Source organism: Natator depressus, chromosome 5 (assembly GCF_965152275.1).
Source record: "Natator depressus isolate rNatDep1 chromosome 5, rNatDep2.hap1, whole genome shotgun sequence".
NCBI lineage: Eukaryota > Metazoa > Chordata > Testudines > Cheloniidae > Natator > Natator depressus.
In genome coordinates this window covers 61286405-61301500 of record NC_134238.1, presented here as the reverse complement: position 1 = coordinate 61301500, position 15096 = coordinate 61286405, and the positions used below count along the sequence as shown (strand labels likewise).

Below are 15096 nucleotides of genomic sequence, written 5' to 3'. Positions count from 1 at the left end.
AAACATGAATGTAAGAGACAGAGTGAAGCAACCAGTGATGTAAAAGATATATTTCACTCAGGGTCAGTGAGAAGTTCTCAACACAGCAGACCCTAGACATTTTCCTTGATCTAGGCTACATATGGTTCTGCAGTCTATTCTGCTGGCAGTTATCTGGTCGAAAGATTTGGTTTTTGCTTAAACTCGTCACTCAAAGTTGAAATAAGTTGAAAATAAGAGGATAATTGCCCTGGTTGAACATAAAAATGGTAGGTCACCAATTTCATCTAGTCACTTCATTCTTCTGGATTGCTGTGATGCATATCAAAGATCAACAGCAGGTAGTATCGATCACTAAGTATGCAGTTCATAAATTCTAGTAGTCTCAAAGGGGAGGGATAAAGCTATAATTTAGAAAAGTAGAACTCAGTTTCTGTGGTTTGGGTTTCACTCTTATGCAGTTTGTGTCAAAGCACCATCACACGTTGCGATAACCATCTGTTTCTTATTCCATTCATTATTCAAACTGTGGAGGGGGAGATAGCCATACCATTATGAAGGTCCAATGTAAGGACTTTCTTTCTTAGTTTCTGTATGCTCATTGCTTTCCCTGTTATGACCATCCAAGCAAGCAATCATAGGAAATAGATAACATCTTGTGTTTTTACAATGATCCTCCAATAAGCCTGTTCTCAAAAGTGGTAAGCAGGCATGTAGTTTGAGAGGGGCATGGTCTAAAACAGGAATCGAAAATATTTTTGACAGAATGTAAAAAGTGCCATCACTGTTAGGTAGTTGCCAGGAAACATCAGCTGTAACCTTGTGGCTGGACTTTTCAAAGGGGCCTAAAGGCGGTACACCCAATTTTTATTTACTTTAAATGGGAGCGGAGTGGCTAAGAGTCTTAGGAAGCTTTGAAAATCCCATCCCTGAAACTTAAAGCTTTGTAGTGCAGGAGCACTATAGCAATTTTTAGTTTGTACATTAGTATTTTAATGTTCATGTTAACTGGCAGCTCTCTCTCTGCCCTAATATACAGCATCTTCCCTTCTGACCACATCACAAAGCAGTGTGGAAACGCATCACTTCATGCACCATTAAAATCCAGCCACTTCTGCTGTGGAACACAGCAACTGTGACCCTTCTTGTGATGGGCAAAGGGGAATTTCTATATAGTTCCCCATTCACCTGAAAGACAACTGCTCCAACAGTACAGTGCCTCTTAATATCATGCTGGAGCAAAATACAGTTATAGTGCAGGTGATGGCTTTGACTGAATCTTCAACTCTCACATGAATATAACCAGAATATTTCTTGTTTAAATCTGGCAAATTAAGTTACAAGTGAAGATAAAATGTCTATACTGCACCCAAAATTTGTCACTTCTGTGTCTTTGATAGTGAATGTCGTAGCAGTGCTGCAGGAATTCTGGGAGAACAAACAGAAACAGAGAGCTGTATTTCCAAGTGAAGGCACAGTGGTGTATGAGTCATTGAACTTACCTGGTCCTCCATTTGTCAGTTATGTCACCCTACCTGGAGGAAGCTGTTTTGGCAACTTTCAGGTAAGAAGCATAGTGCAATTTTTGCCAAAGGGAAATCTTTCTTCAATTTTTTTTTTTAAGGAAAATAAATAGTTACTTATTTTCAGAGCACAATATATTCACACTTAATCCCTAAGTGCCAGACCACAGTATCTTCAGGGACATAAATTGTTTAAACAAAAATAACGGGCAGTACTGTGAATTAATTGATCATGGCATGACTTATTGTTCTAATCATGGATCTTGTAAGAATGTCTGTAACGAAGGGGATTCTTGTGACTAGAAGCATCAAAAGATAAATATCTTTGTCAGGTAGTTTTAAGACCACATTTTTGGTTTGGTTAGTTTTTGCCCCATAATCTTTAGAAAACATGTTTGTAGGTAGCAATGTTTTCATTACTTTTATTAAGTCAGTGAAAAGATATTTTTATTATAAAGATTCCCCAACAATCTGTTCAACCCAGACACATCAATACAGTGTTAATGCATGAGATCCAGAAAACAGAACTAACTAGAAACAGATCAGTTTTTCACATTGAGTGAAAGGCATAAAGTGAACAATAAAACCAATCTGAATTTAAGATAAAAATAAATTAAATCATGGGGTTGGGGGGGAGGAGGGAGGAAAAGTACATTTTGATTAGAAAACTGTATAAGCACTCACAAATTCAAGAAAAATATTTTATCTAGCTACATAAGTATACATATTTGAAATGTAGTTCTGAGCAAAATCTAGTAGTAGAAGTTGAAAAAAGAGGGAAAACAGGCAATTTTAAAAACAGTAAACATTTGTGAAATTATTTAAAACTAAATTCTGTCCCTTGTTCATTTCTAGTAGACAACATAAATAATGAAAAGTAAATCCAATCTTTAGCTTTTTATTTTAACTGTCTAAAATGTTAGTAATACATATACACTTTTATATATGATTTTAACTCAGGGTTCTCTTTATATTTAGTCAACTTTAATTACTCAGGGCCCAGTCCTGGGAGGTTCTGGACTCCTTCAACTCTTTTTGACATTAAGGAATTGCAGGATTGGGACAGAATAACTAAATCTTTGTTTTAGCAGTTTTAAATTGGTTGCTTTTTTATTCTGAATCCATTTGAAGAAGAAAATGCTACACAGTCTAAACACTGTACCCAACAGAAAAGGTAACTTGATTGGTCAAATGTTATAAAGAGTAGTAGAGTGTTCTTTGGCTGAGGATTGTATCTAATTAAATTATACCCTATATATCCCTTCAATTTCCTGTCTGACTTCCAACATGAGCTTGATCCTGAGAGTTACTGAGCACCTTTGACTCCTACTCAAGTCAAGAGAGCTGAGGTAACACTGTGTCTCATAGGTTCAAGCCCAAGATTTGGAAAAATGTACCTGAGATAAGATTTTAGAAATCCTTCCCTCAAGAACCACATTCCTGGGACAAAAATGAAATTATTTCACCATTATTATATCATCAGTGAAGTTAGTGGGACATTATTCAGTTTTCAGACATTTAAAATTTCTTACCAGCTGTTGTCTGTTTGGCTTTTGTGAAATGAAGTGGTAGCTTTAGTCCAGTTACCAATGGAGAAGAGTTCACATCATAGAAAAACACCATCAGAAGCGGCAACGTCATTGGAAATCCCTGCATAAAAGCTAAACACTGAATGACCTGGAGACCATGCTATTTATCTTCTGTCCAGAGGTGGGCCTCTCCAGGTCAAGACTGAGGAGAGGGTACTTTTTAGTCTGTCATCAGAGATACAGTTGTTCAAACTACGACAAGTGGACAGGAGAATCTGATTTAGGAATTAGTTTACCAAAGAGCATTGTACAGCAATTATGTAGCTAGCTGTATGCTGAACACAGCAACATTTAAAAGTTATTTTGATTCCTTTTACTTTTTTGGGTGGAAAAAAAGTATGTAGACCCATAAACTATATTGTGGGAGGAAGGGCAGGGATGTATACTGCTGAAATTTTTCATTACAATTTTTCTTCTACATGCCAGCTATTCAAGTATTTTGGCGGCACAATAATTGTGCATTCTTCATGTAATATCTAGTATTCACTACCTCTGGAAGCTGGTGGCAAAAAGGATGAGGGAGTAATTTGTTGGCATCACTGTTGAAAAACAATACCTTCTAGCAGCGTTTTTGAATTGTGGTGGCTTGGCAGACCCACTGGTGTACACAGAATAAGTGTGTGTGTAATTTAATAGCACATCTCCATTTTGTTGTACACATGGTGTGTAAGTAAAGAGTATAATGTTAAATTAGATATACAAGAGGAACAAACCCTGGAATTCTCCCTCAGGCAGAGCTCTCACTGAAGTCAATAGGGATTTAGTCTGAATAAGGAGTTTGTGATCAGGCTCAAAGTTTGCTCTGACTAGTAATAACAAGCTTTTTCTTCTTTTGCTTTGTCATCTCATTTTGTATTTATCCATTTGTTTGTGTGGGTGGTACAGAGGAATAGCTGTTTTCATACAATTTCCTACATTTTAGCATGATAATATTGATGCCTGGCTTTTCTTCTACCCAAATTTAAGAACCCTAGGCTAATGCGCATCACATTTTGCTACAGCTAGCCAACTACTGTGGTAGCACCAAAGTAAAGGATGGTCATTCTACATTCAGGAAAAAGCTGGTTGCTTCAGTGGGCAAGTCAAATCAAATTCCAGTAGTCCACTTGACAAAGAAACAAAAGCGCTGCTGTGGTATGGAAAATCCGGGGCCAGGTAGTAGGATGTGCATTAGGATTATGAAGGTGTGACTGGAGTTCCAGGGGAGCCAACTGAGGTCACTCAATTAGGGTGAACTGCAAAGAATGGGGATGACAATCCCCAAAGCTGGTGGACATTCCAGGACTTAAATTTACCAAGCCAGCACAAAACAGCTTCTATAATACCTCACTGGTTACCCAGAAGCCAAGAACACAGTTCCCTTAAAGCCTCCCTCAGACCTCCATCCAGACACCCAAGTCAAATATGATAAGGATTACTGAAAATCTTATTCATCATATAAGAAAGTTCTAGCAATCCTAAAGGATTGGACACATTACTTCCCAGGTTAATGAATATTCCAGATCTTTTACAGTGAATTCTTTTTCACTAAACTAAAATTTATTAAAAAACAAAAAAGAGAGAGTATTGGCTTAAAGATCAGTATACATACAGACATGAGTACAGTTCTTGAGATTCAGATTCATAGTAGAGATGGTGAGCTTTGTAATTGCAAAGAGTTCTTTCAGAATTAGTTCACAGGTTATAGTCCAATGTTTATATTCAGGGTAATTCCAGGTTAGGACTGGAGATCTCAGCCTTTTGGCTTAAGCTTCCCTTGCATGAAGCATCAAGCCGATCTGAGATAGAAAGGATCAGGACCCAAGGGTCTTTTATACAGCTCCAGGCCTTCTCTGATAATTCTCCAGGCCTTCTCACCAATAATTAACTACACAAATTAACACAAGGCAATTTATCCATTAGGCAGTCTATCACAAACTTTAAAGAGACATATAGACAATGACATTATTTCACCGAAGATTCATCTCCATGTTAATATTCCCTTTTGATCTCCAAATCAATAGCTATAGTGACAGACAGGGACTGTCTATTTACATGGCTAACATTTAACAAGATAAAAGTAAACACACAATTAGTATCACCTCTATTTTTCTAACAATACAGGTTTGTACTTCAAAGTTCTAGCCTATCTACTGTGGAATGGCCCTTTACCATTTATATACTTTTCTAAAATGTCTCTAATTGTTGGCTCTGGGTCATTTATCCTGCAGGATGCTTAACCCTTTCTGGCCATGCATCACAGTTTGTATAAGATTTGTTTCAATTATATAACAGTGGTAGCAACGATGATTTGCCTGGTCATATTTTAATCGGATAACATCACAGAAGGATACCACTCATCATTGTTTTAGGTGGGGAAGGGAAATGGTTTCCGTGCCTGAAGTTGTGACTCTGCTGATCCAGAATCAAAATCCAGCAATCAATCACCCTGGAAAAAACAAAGGCCGTGTCAGTGACAAAATAAAACAGCTCTTCTCCTCAGACAAGTTCTTTCATCTACAAAGTAGTAGTAGAAAGCTTGAGGTCATCTTCACCTGAAAACCAACCTCCACAATTAACTTCCTCCTCAGTAGGTTCAATACAATAGGTACAAGTGTCAGCAAAGGAAAAAGTAACTTTCAACTACTGTCGATTTAGTTGTAATTTTCAAAGCATATATATCATCTATTAAGGATCTAGGATTTTAAGCATTTTAAACTAACGTGAACAGCATCCCAAGGACTTTCAGATTATTTTAGATTTAGGCTTTCTGCTTAGTATATGATGGATCCAAATGCCAATTCAGAGACAGCAAATGTTGCATTATTTGCTGGATCAGTTTTTCAGGGCACAATGTGAAGGAAGATCCTCTGAAAGTGATGGGACAACAGCCCTCTTTCAGCTAAGCATGGGAGAACCAGATCCTCAGCTGGTACATGTTAATTGAACTCCATTACCCCAGCTTTGACTGTGACCAGGAGATTTTATTCCATTTCAGCTGCACAGGATGGCAATAAGTGTTCCACAATGCTAAACATGTTTTTAGTTTTAAACTTTTGAGGCCAGGTCCTCATCTAATATAAATCACATAGCTCCACTGAAGTCAAGGATCTGATCTCATAGTCTACGGAATTATGCTGATTTGCTCCAGTTTAGGATAAGGCCCTCATTCTTTAGTGACAGTACACAGAGCGCCAAAGTCTTTATCTTGCTCTATTTCTGAAGGTGTTTTTCCCTCATAAGGGGTTTGGGAGAATTACCATGTCATAATTTGTCTAGCTAGAGCGTCCGAAACCTCCGACAAGTCACTGAAGTGTACTAAAAGATGTTTAGGAGAGCACAGAGTGTTTTCCATCAGCTCAAGTACTGCATATTTTTTTGCTGTGTACTTCAGAATAAAAAATAAACTTCTAACACAATATGAAAAGATATATGGCCTAATTTCAATCCAAAATACTTCACTTGGGGAAAAGTTTATTTAAATGTTGCTGTCACATTCTTTTTTTTTAAAAAAAAAATTAAAGATCAAGATTCTTCTTTTGGGATTTCTGTTTGTTTTTTCTCTGAGGTCTTCTTATGATCATTTTGGGTCTAGTTTTCCTTATGTTTAAATCATCATGTTATGAAATTCTCTAGAGCGTAGTTAACATTGTTGCTGAGAACAACCTAGAATTTCCTGAATCTAAGATGTTTTGAAAACTTATCATGAAAACTGACTGTCAAAGTTGGTCAGTTTTATCCACTTGGCTTTTCAAAATAAGACATGAGAGGAAAATTGAGGAAATGTATTCTGGCAAATTTGCCATACATCTTTTGTAAGTTCCAATATACCTTCTATGCCATCATCACGATATAATATTTCAACATACTTTGCCAACACTAGGCCCACAAATGCACAAATATTCATTTCTATAATGCTCTTCATATAATCATATATCTCTCCTGTGCATTACAAAACATTTGATTATGTAATTTTAATGCTGTGACTGTGCATGTAACATCCATTATATGCCAGCAGTATTTCTACAGCCAGTCATGAATGTCTGCTTTGATGCCAGCTAACTGCAGTGATGGAATGTGAGAGAAGGAATATTAGGCTGGATACTCTGGGTAATCCCTCTACTCTCTTTAAGTAGTCCAACAAGGACTTTAGTAGATTGGTTCCATTCATCCTTTAGGGAAGGGTATTAGGAAAGAGCAGATGGGTCTAATTGCCAACTGCTCATCAGAGAAAAGCATTGAAATTCCACTAGAAAGGTTTAATAATGAACTACCTGTATCTTACCCAATAGATATCCATGCTTTCAATCTACAGACTTCTTTAAATGTACTAAGTTCATGATTTTTATTATTTTATAGCACCCCCAAGAAGCACTAGGCACCATCGTCCAAATAAATTATAGAGTCTCTGCTCTAACTAAATTAGTTTTAAACAATGATCTGTTCTGAGTCTTTGCTCAGAATTCAGAATTAAATGCTATGGGATACAGTTCTGACACTTGCATTTCTCTTGCATTTATTTTAAGTCCCATTGTCTAATACATATGAAGGCTATGTTTGAAGGAGTTTCTTTATACCATTTTTATTCTGGGCACTCAATACCAACAACCACATACCATGACCAACTCTGAAAACTGTGAAGTAATTTCCATTTACCAAAAGGGCACCAACATAAGGCCCAGTTGATCAGCTTCTGGCTCCCCTTTTGCTGAACTTAGTCATCAAGCCACTCATGGTTTTTAGCCAGTGTTTTTGCTTTTAATACCCAGGAGAACTTTGCTGAATATTTTAACTTTAAAAACACATTGAAAGAAGTTGCGATCCAAGCTTAGCTTTCATTTTAACAAGGAACAGTAATGAATTAATTGTGTGATTTTGATCAATGAACTTTTAGCTTGTTTGCTGGGGGGATGGGTAAAAGCTTCCTTGAGCAGAATTTAAAATGACAGTGTGTGTTTAATTGGCATTTCTATATTGCTCATCACCAAAATATGCAAGCACATGTATTGTATAGTACCAGAATGTGTATTACTAGAATATAAAAGTGTGTTTTGACAATAACAGTGGTATCAAACTTGAGCTGAAATGTAGAATTAAAATTGCTCATTTTAATTCGTAAAAATCAAATGCACCAAAAGAGAGAAATCTGCAGTGCTTTCCTCCTCCTCTCACATCAAAAATGTTTCTAAGCCAAAAATCTAGTTATCTTCCATGCTCGCTCACTATGCAGCATTTTTATCCCTGGTTTCAGTTATTTTTGCAATCCTATCGTTCACCAGATAACCTGGGAAGCAGTAAAGTCTACCCCTCTTGCTGTGTCTTGTTTCTCCAACTGGAAATAATTCTATTATTCTATATTTTAGATCATTATAGCTAAAACTTGTGACTGGGGGGCTGGGGAGGAAAGGGAGACCATTGATGTTGGGCAGGCTAGCAGCATCTCACACATCCCTTGTTAACGTAACTGTCCTTTGACCTCCCGTAAGGAATATCTCATCTTGCTTTATTTTCCAGTCCGTCACCCTGAAAAGATAGCCTTGATCATCTAAATTGATAAAAAATTATTGCTAGAGCTAAAGGAGCAAACAGCTGTGTAGTGGAGCTGGAACAATTTTTACAGTGTGGGGTGCTGAAGGCAGAAACCATGTATTTGGGTTGTTACTACTACTGCAAGCCCGGTGTGTGTGGCAGCACCCCTAGTTCCAGCACCCTTCGGCACCAAGCAGTGGGAAGGAAGATGAAAAAAACCTAAAGATCCTGGTTTCCACCTCCAAATGCTTTTTACATAAAATGAGTCATTCAAATTTGGAAGTTTCCCAAAGAATCATGTCACCAAGGCTGGCTTTGTGCATAGTGGGGAGATAATGGGGGACATGAGTCTGTTAAAATAACAAGGGAGGCCAGGAGGAGACAATAAGTTGTTTCATAAGTCTGCCCAAAAAAGCTAAGGTGGGCTGTGCTTGCTAAAATTATCAGGTTTTTCTTGGACTGGGCTGGCAGCTGCTACAAGAGAAACTCTCTTCCTGCGTTCCCTGTAAGCACCACTAGGTTCATGGGGGAGGAGGGGAAAGGCACGCCCTAGTTCTGCCCCCTCCACCTCACTTTCCAGCCTCTTCAGGTGCACAACGAGGAGATCAGATAAGAAGAAACTGCTGCTTCACTGGGCAGGAGTCTACTTCAGTCATTGCTGAGTCTGGCTTAAGGCAACCCAGGGTCCTAGGCACATCATGACATGGGATCTCCATGACTTCACCCCTATGACCTTGTACTCATGCTATTGTCTTCCCCCTTCATTTAGTGACACTGATAGGGGTTTATCCATTTCCTCCCAAAGAGGCCAGGTTAGCAGTCTGAGTCCCACTTCTTCCCTCCAGGAGAGGCAGCAGTCCCCACTCTTTCTGGAGGAACAGGAATGGGTAAGCAGAGTGCAGCTGTCCCAAGTGGAACAGCTTCAATCAGAGCAATTGAGAGAGAGTATCCCATAGCCTAGTGGATTGGGTACCCTCCTGAGAGGTGGGGAGACCTATGTTCAAATCCTTTTCCATAGTGGGCAGAGGGGGAAATTGAACCTAGGTCTCCCCTGTTCCAAGTGAGTGCCCTAACCACTGGGTTAAAGGCTACAGGGAAACTGCCAACACTTACTCCATGCCCCCCCTCCTGTTTTGTGAATTTAAAAAATCAATTTGTGCTTGAACAAATCACATTGTTTGATCCTAAACTGTTTTTTTTTCAATTTGCCTAAATTTGTCACTAGTTTTTGATTGTTAGACATTAAATGAAATAAAAGTTCTCAAACTTGCCGGTGAACCAAAAAAATCAGTTATTTGCCCAGTTCTACCAACAAGCCTCCTCAACAGCCTGGGGGCAAGCTAATGTCTTCACAACACAGATATTTCCATCAGTCAGAGGCGACCTGCCCACCCCAAGAGCCATTCCTGCAACCTACACCCGCCACCAGAGGTGATCCACTCTCTACCCAATCAATCATTCCAGAGGCTTCAGGACAACCTTCCTGCCTCAACTACAGTTGAAGTAATGGAACCTCTGCCAGGTAGGGAAGTCACTAGAGTAGCCTCTGTAAGGTCCTGGGTAGTTGGAAGCATTGTGGGTTGAGAGGTGTAGAGTAAGGAGGTATAGATAGAATTGAGAAGGACAGAATTGTTCCATTGTGGAGGGGTGGAAGTGTATTGGTTTGCTAGACATGAGGGTGGAGTTTGGGGAAAGTGTTGGGTTTGACGGAATTTTATATTTTTGGAGGGAAGAGCCTTTTACTTCGGAAAAGTCACATGCATTGCAGACAGTTGGAACATTTTTGAGGGATCCGCTTGTTAGACTGTTGGCAGCACAACACTGAAATTCTTTGCAGTGAGTGAAAGTGGCTGGTAATCAGATTTTTGGTTTTGGTGTGAGGTGGGATGAAGAGAGTCACCCCTCCAAGGGTGGGATGAGCTCTGAAAGATGGAGTCCAAGTCCCATGAGGCAATTCATATTAATGATCTTTACTTTTATCCCCAGCCCAGTTTTACTATAAAATCTGGGGATTAAAATAAAGACAGGCAAAAATATCTGAGGATGGAAAAAGGCAGAGGCTTATGGGAAAATTGCGTGCCTCCTAACAGTCGAGTATGTGCTTTTGGGAAGTTACCTAAGGCTACAATGAAGATGTAGATGAAAACCATATGTTTATGTACATCAGGTGATGAGTCTCGATGTCCAGTGAATTAAGATACTCCTTTCTCACAAGAAATTGGGTTTATAAAACTAAGTTATTCCTAAGAGAGAAATAAGTAAAGGATGACTTTACTGTGTATATGGCAAATGGCTTGCCTGAATATCATTATAGGATTTTTTTAGTTATGAAATAATACCTATTTTAAATATTCTATACTCCTTCCTTGCAAAGTTTGAAGAGGCTTTAGTTTTTATTGAGTGTTTTAAAGTATTGTACATTTCTAATGAGGTTATTTTAATATTGGATATTTCTATCTGGAGACATTAAAATCTCAAAGAACAGTGAGAGCCTTTTAATCAAACATCTAGCATATTGTACAATGTAATGTTAATTTTTTTAGGGGATGTTAGGTAGTGGAACTCTCTAAACAGAAACATGAAGATGGAGAGAAGTCCGTGATATTCTAAAGTCATGTACAGACTAATTCGCAATTTTTAAATACCAGCCCAATGAATCAAAAGATGCTGGTTATTTTAATAAAAGGCAGGATATCTGCTTCCACCCACCCACCCCCCGTAAACTTTGGCTTGTTTTTTTTTCTGTTGAGCAGAGTGAATAGAAGGAGCTTTGCCTCAAAATAGAACAGTAGAATGCAAGGGGGTAAAATGTAGAATAAGGATTGAATAGGAATTCAAGACAGCTCCATAAGAATCCCTCACCCCCACAGGTTACAAGCTTTTCTAGGATTTTCTTTCAAATAGGCTGCTGAATGCATAATAATGAAAGCTTCTGTTTTCTTGTAGACCTGTGTGAAAAGTTTCTTGCTCAAGGAATTGCTTGGGTCAATTTTGGTTGAACATTTTTATATCGGAGGGTAAAAATATCAGCTTTAACAATAAACCAAGTTCTCAAACCTTATTCAGTGTAGGGAAGGAAAGATACTCTCACTTTACACATTAAGAACAAGTCTGTAGAATTTTCCAGCTACTGTGTTTGTCTCTTGTGTCTTTGTTAAAATAACCAGGTGGTTGCAAAAATCGCACTGACTTATTGTATTTATGATTTTTCAGACCGTAAGGGTCAGTGAAATTCATCTGAAAGTTCTGCAAATGAAAAACTGTAACCTAAACTATATAAAGGAACTGCAGTTTGAATGTTTCAGGGGAACTGCTACATGATCTTCTCTCTCCATGTAAGTGATTGCAGTACTAGTGAAAGGTGCTGACTTCAGCCCATAAAACTGAAGTCCTGAATCCATCCCAGTAACAGCCTGCACAGTAGAGTTCCTTTTCAATGTTTTCATTCTTTTCTATCTGAGGACAGTACTGGACAATTGCTCTGCCCAGATAGGATTCTATTCTTTTTCATGTGTATGTGAGGTGCCACCATAGTATTATTAGTGCTGTGGCATCGTTAGAAGATGGATGACACTCACCTCACCATCTCTATTTCATTAGACCTGGAATTACTTTCCCCCAAGGCTTTTTAAGATTTGAGTCTTGGGGGGAGAGCTAGCTGGCTGAAACTTGGTGAGACAGAAGGGATGTGAAGCAATAGCTACAGGAAATAACTGTGCGCTTACTTATTTGCCCACCTTTTGTTGCTCAGGTTTGCTGGCTGGGGGGAGGGGATCTTGTTAGATCCTTACCTGTTTGGGAATATCCAGACAGCAGCCCCGACAAGAGTCCTTTCCTCATCAGTGCTTGGAAACAAAATTGCCACATTTGAACATTCTTTTTTTTTTTTCTTTCAATTTTATTAGTGAACTCCCTGAGTTTAATATGGGGGGTGAAGGTTGATCAGGTCTCAGGCCTACACCTATGAGATGCAAACTTTGGCATAGTTGCCCCTTTCTTATCCAGATTTTGATTATAATGTACTCAATTTGGGGGCAACACTTGAAAACTGCGTAGAAGCTTAGCTGGATCAGAAAGCAGATGCTTCCTTACTTAGCAGTACTTTGGGTGGGGAACATATTACATATGTGCTCCAGAAACTGTACTTTTCTCATCATTTGCTTCCAGGTGTGATGAAAGGTATTGATTCTGATCTATGAAGCCCTTTATGTTTTGAGCCTTTTGTGATTTAGAGATTGTTTCTCTTCTCATGTTTAATCTGGCATTTGAGATCAACTAAGGATGCTTAAGCATATGTTCACCTGGGGTGGGTTAGTCCTCCTGTCAGCTCTGGAACTTACTCTCTTGCCCCTAGTGATCCCACAGAACCAAATTGGTTGACTTTTAGGCCACATTGCGAATTTTATTTCTTTTTCCAAGCCGCTTTCCAGACTCAGATTAACTAATATGCACTTGAACAGGGCCCCCATCTCAAACCTAATTGATACTTCAGTGTCACGCAGGTTTGGCCCAGCCACCTCTCCATCATGACAGGGGGACAGCTGGGCCAAATTTGAGTGAGAGACATTAGGACCCGGTGCACGGTATCACAGTGCCACTTAGGGGTGGCACGGCCACCTCTCCATCATGATGAGTGATTTGAGTGAATGGTGTTACAACTTGGCTCGGTGGCCGTGGGGTGAGAGATGTTGGGGGCAGCTTTAGGGTGAGTTGTGGGTGGGGTGAGACTGGGGGCAGGATGTTTGAGGGTGAGTGGTAGGTGACCATACATCCTGTTTTGGCCAGGACAGTCCCTTTTTTAAGCCCTGTCCTGGCTGTTCCCACTTTTTTTGGCAAAACTGGGCATGTATCCCACTTGCTCTTGCCAACGGATCATCAGTTGGCATGAGCAAACAGTACAAATGCCCAGTTTTGGCAAAAAAGTGGGGGGCACAGCGGAACATGCGGGTGGGCCGTGACATCAGCCCCACATGGGGGCAGGAAGGGCTCGAGCATGCGGCTCGGGCAGGCCCCACATGGGCCTGGGGGCTGAGGAGCTCAGGCCAAAGGGGGTGAATGGCATCATCCCCAGGCGGGGGGGGGCAAGTGGCTTGGCCCAGCCCTGCATGGAAGGGGCTTGGGCTGACCCTGCATGGGAGCGGGGAAGTTTGGGTGAGCCCCAGGTAGTGTCCTGTTTTCCCTTTGGGGAAACATGTCACCCGAGTGAGTGAGGAACAGTGTGGGCTGTGACTGGTTGGGCTGAGGTGATAGGGACTGCAGTGAGTGGGATGTACATGGGAGCTGCGTTCCTCCTCAGCCAACCAGCTACATTGTTTAAGAAGTCATATCCAAAGCTGCTATAACTGCTGGTTACTACCTTTCAATATGCATAAAGTTATATCACTGTAGACCTCCTACCATCTCTCTTCCCTACCCCCATCCACTGCAAGGGAGTATAAAGATGGAGCTCAGTCATGGGACCAATCACCAATAAAAAAGGGTGAATGCTCCCTTAATATTCACTGTTCCGCTGTAACTTAAGCCCTGATAATTCAAGACTTCTTTGTAACATTTGAGTCAAACAGCCCATGCCGAAAACCTTTGCCCTCTGAGAAACTAAATTAAAATTTTGCCCTTTTACTCCCCAGATCAAATGAGTTCTAATCAGTTTCATTCTCCAGAGACTGAAAATATTTAAATTAAAGAAAAAATTGTAGAGGGAAAGTCATATGTCACAGTTTACAATTATAATATATTTTGCTTTTATATCTCCTGTTACATTTAGAAAATGTTAAGGATTGTTCTACTCTTCCAGATTGGTAGATCTCTTGATCTCTAAAGGCTTACCATTTTCTTATAAATGTATGCATCTTCTTTGATCTGCTACTTTGCTGGCCTTACTTAAAAACTAAGTTTCTTTTATCTGTCATTTTCACTGGGTTTCAGCTTCACAAAGATGGTTTACATCTAAATTATTTGGATTGGTTTTTATTATAAAGTTTATTATTAAAAACATACAAGTCTGAGTTTTGTTCTCTGAATTTTAGAAAGCAGAGATACTTACATGCAACCTACAAGAGAATATTTAAAACTAATGAAGGAAAACCATAGAGTAGTAAAATGTGTTGATCTAGACAACTCTAAATGGATATAAAAGGTGCATGGAATTGCTCACAGAAGGGTCAAGTATTTTACATATCGTGAGTAGCTGTGGGGTTAGGCTTCTTGAGGCATGTTCAAAATATTAAATTTAGTGAGTAAAAATTAAGCTATAAAAGGGGAATTAAAATGATTTTCCTTTTAGAAAACTCATTCTTTAAACAGATGTGCTAAGAATGGAACGTTTGTAAAAAGAAAGCAAAATGGTTTTCTTTGACTCTAAACATTAAGTTTAATCACTTAAAAAGATAAGCTTTTGAAACATCACAAGTACTTGTTTTTGGTGAATATACCTGCATTTTCCTTGCTTGTAGAGCGGACAGAAAAAATCATCATGTTCATAGGTGCCCAAGTCTCCC

The 15096-nt window shown here is 39.3% G+C and overlaps 1 protein-coding gene across 1 annotated transcript in view; it reads left to right on the top strand.

The window, feature by feature from the left end:
• The window catches only part of LIX1 (limb and CNS expressed 1), a 39723-nt gene that overhangs the window by 10560 nt on the left and 14067 nt on the right, over positions 1–15096 (top strand). Inside the window, exon 2 of the mRNA XM_074954010.1 lies at positions 1380–1543. Coding sequence (XP_074810111.1) covers positions 1380–1543 — 164 coding nt within the window. The remainder of the gene's footprint in view (positions 1–1379; positions 1544–15096) is intronic.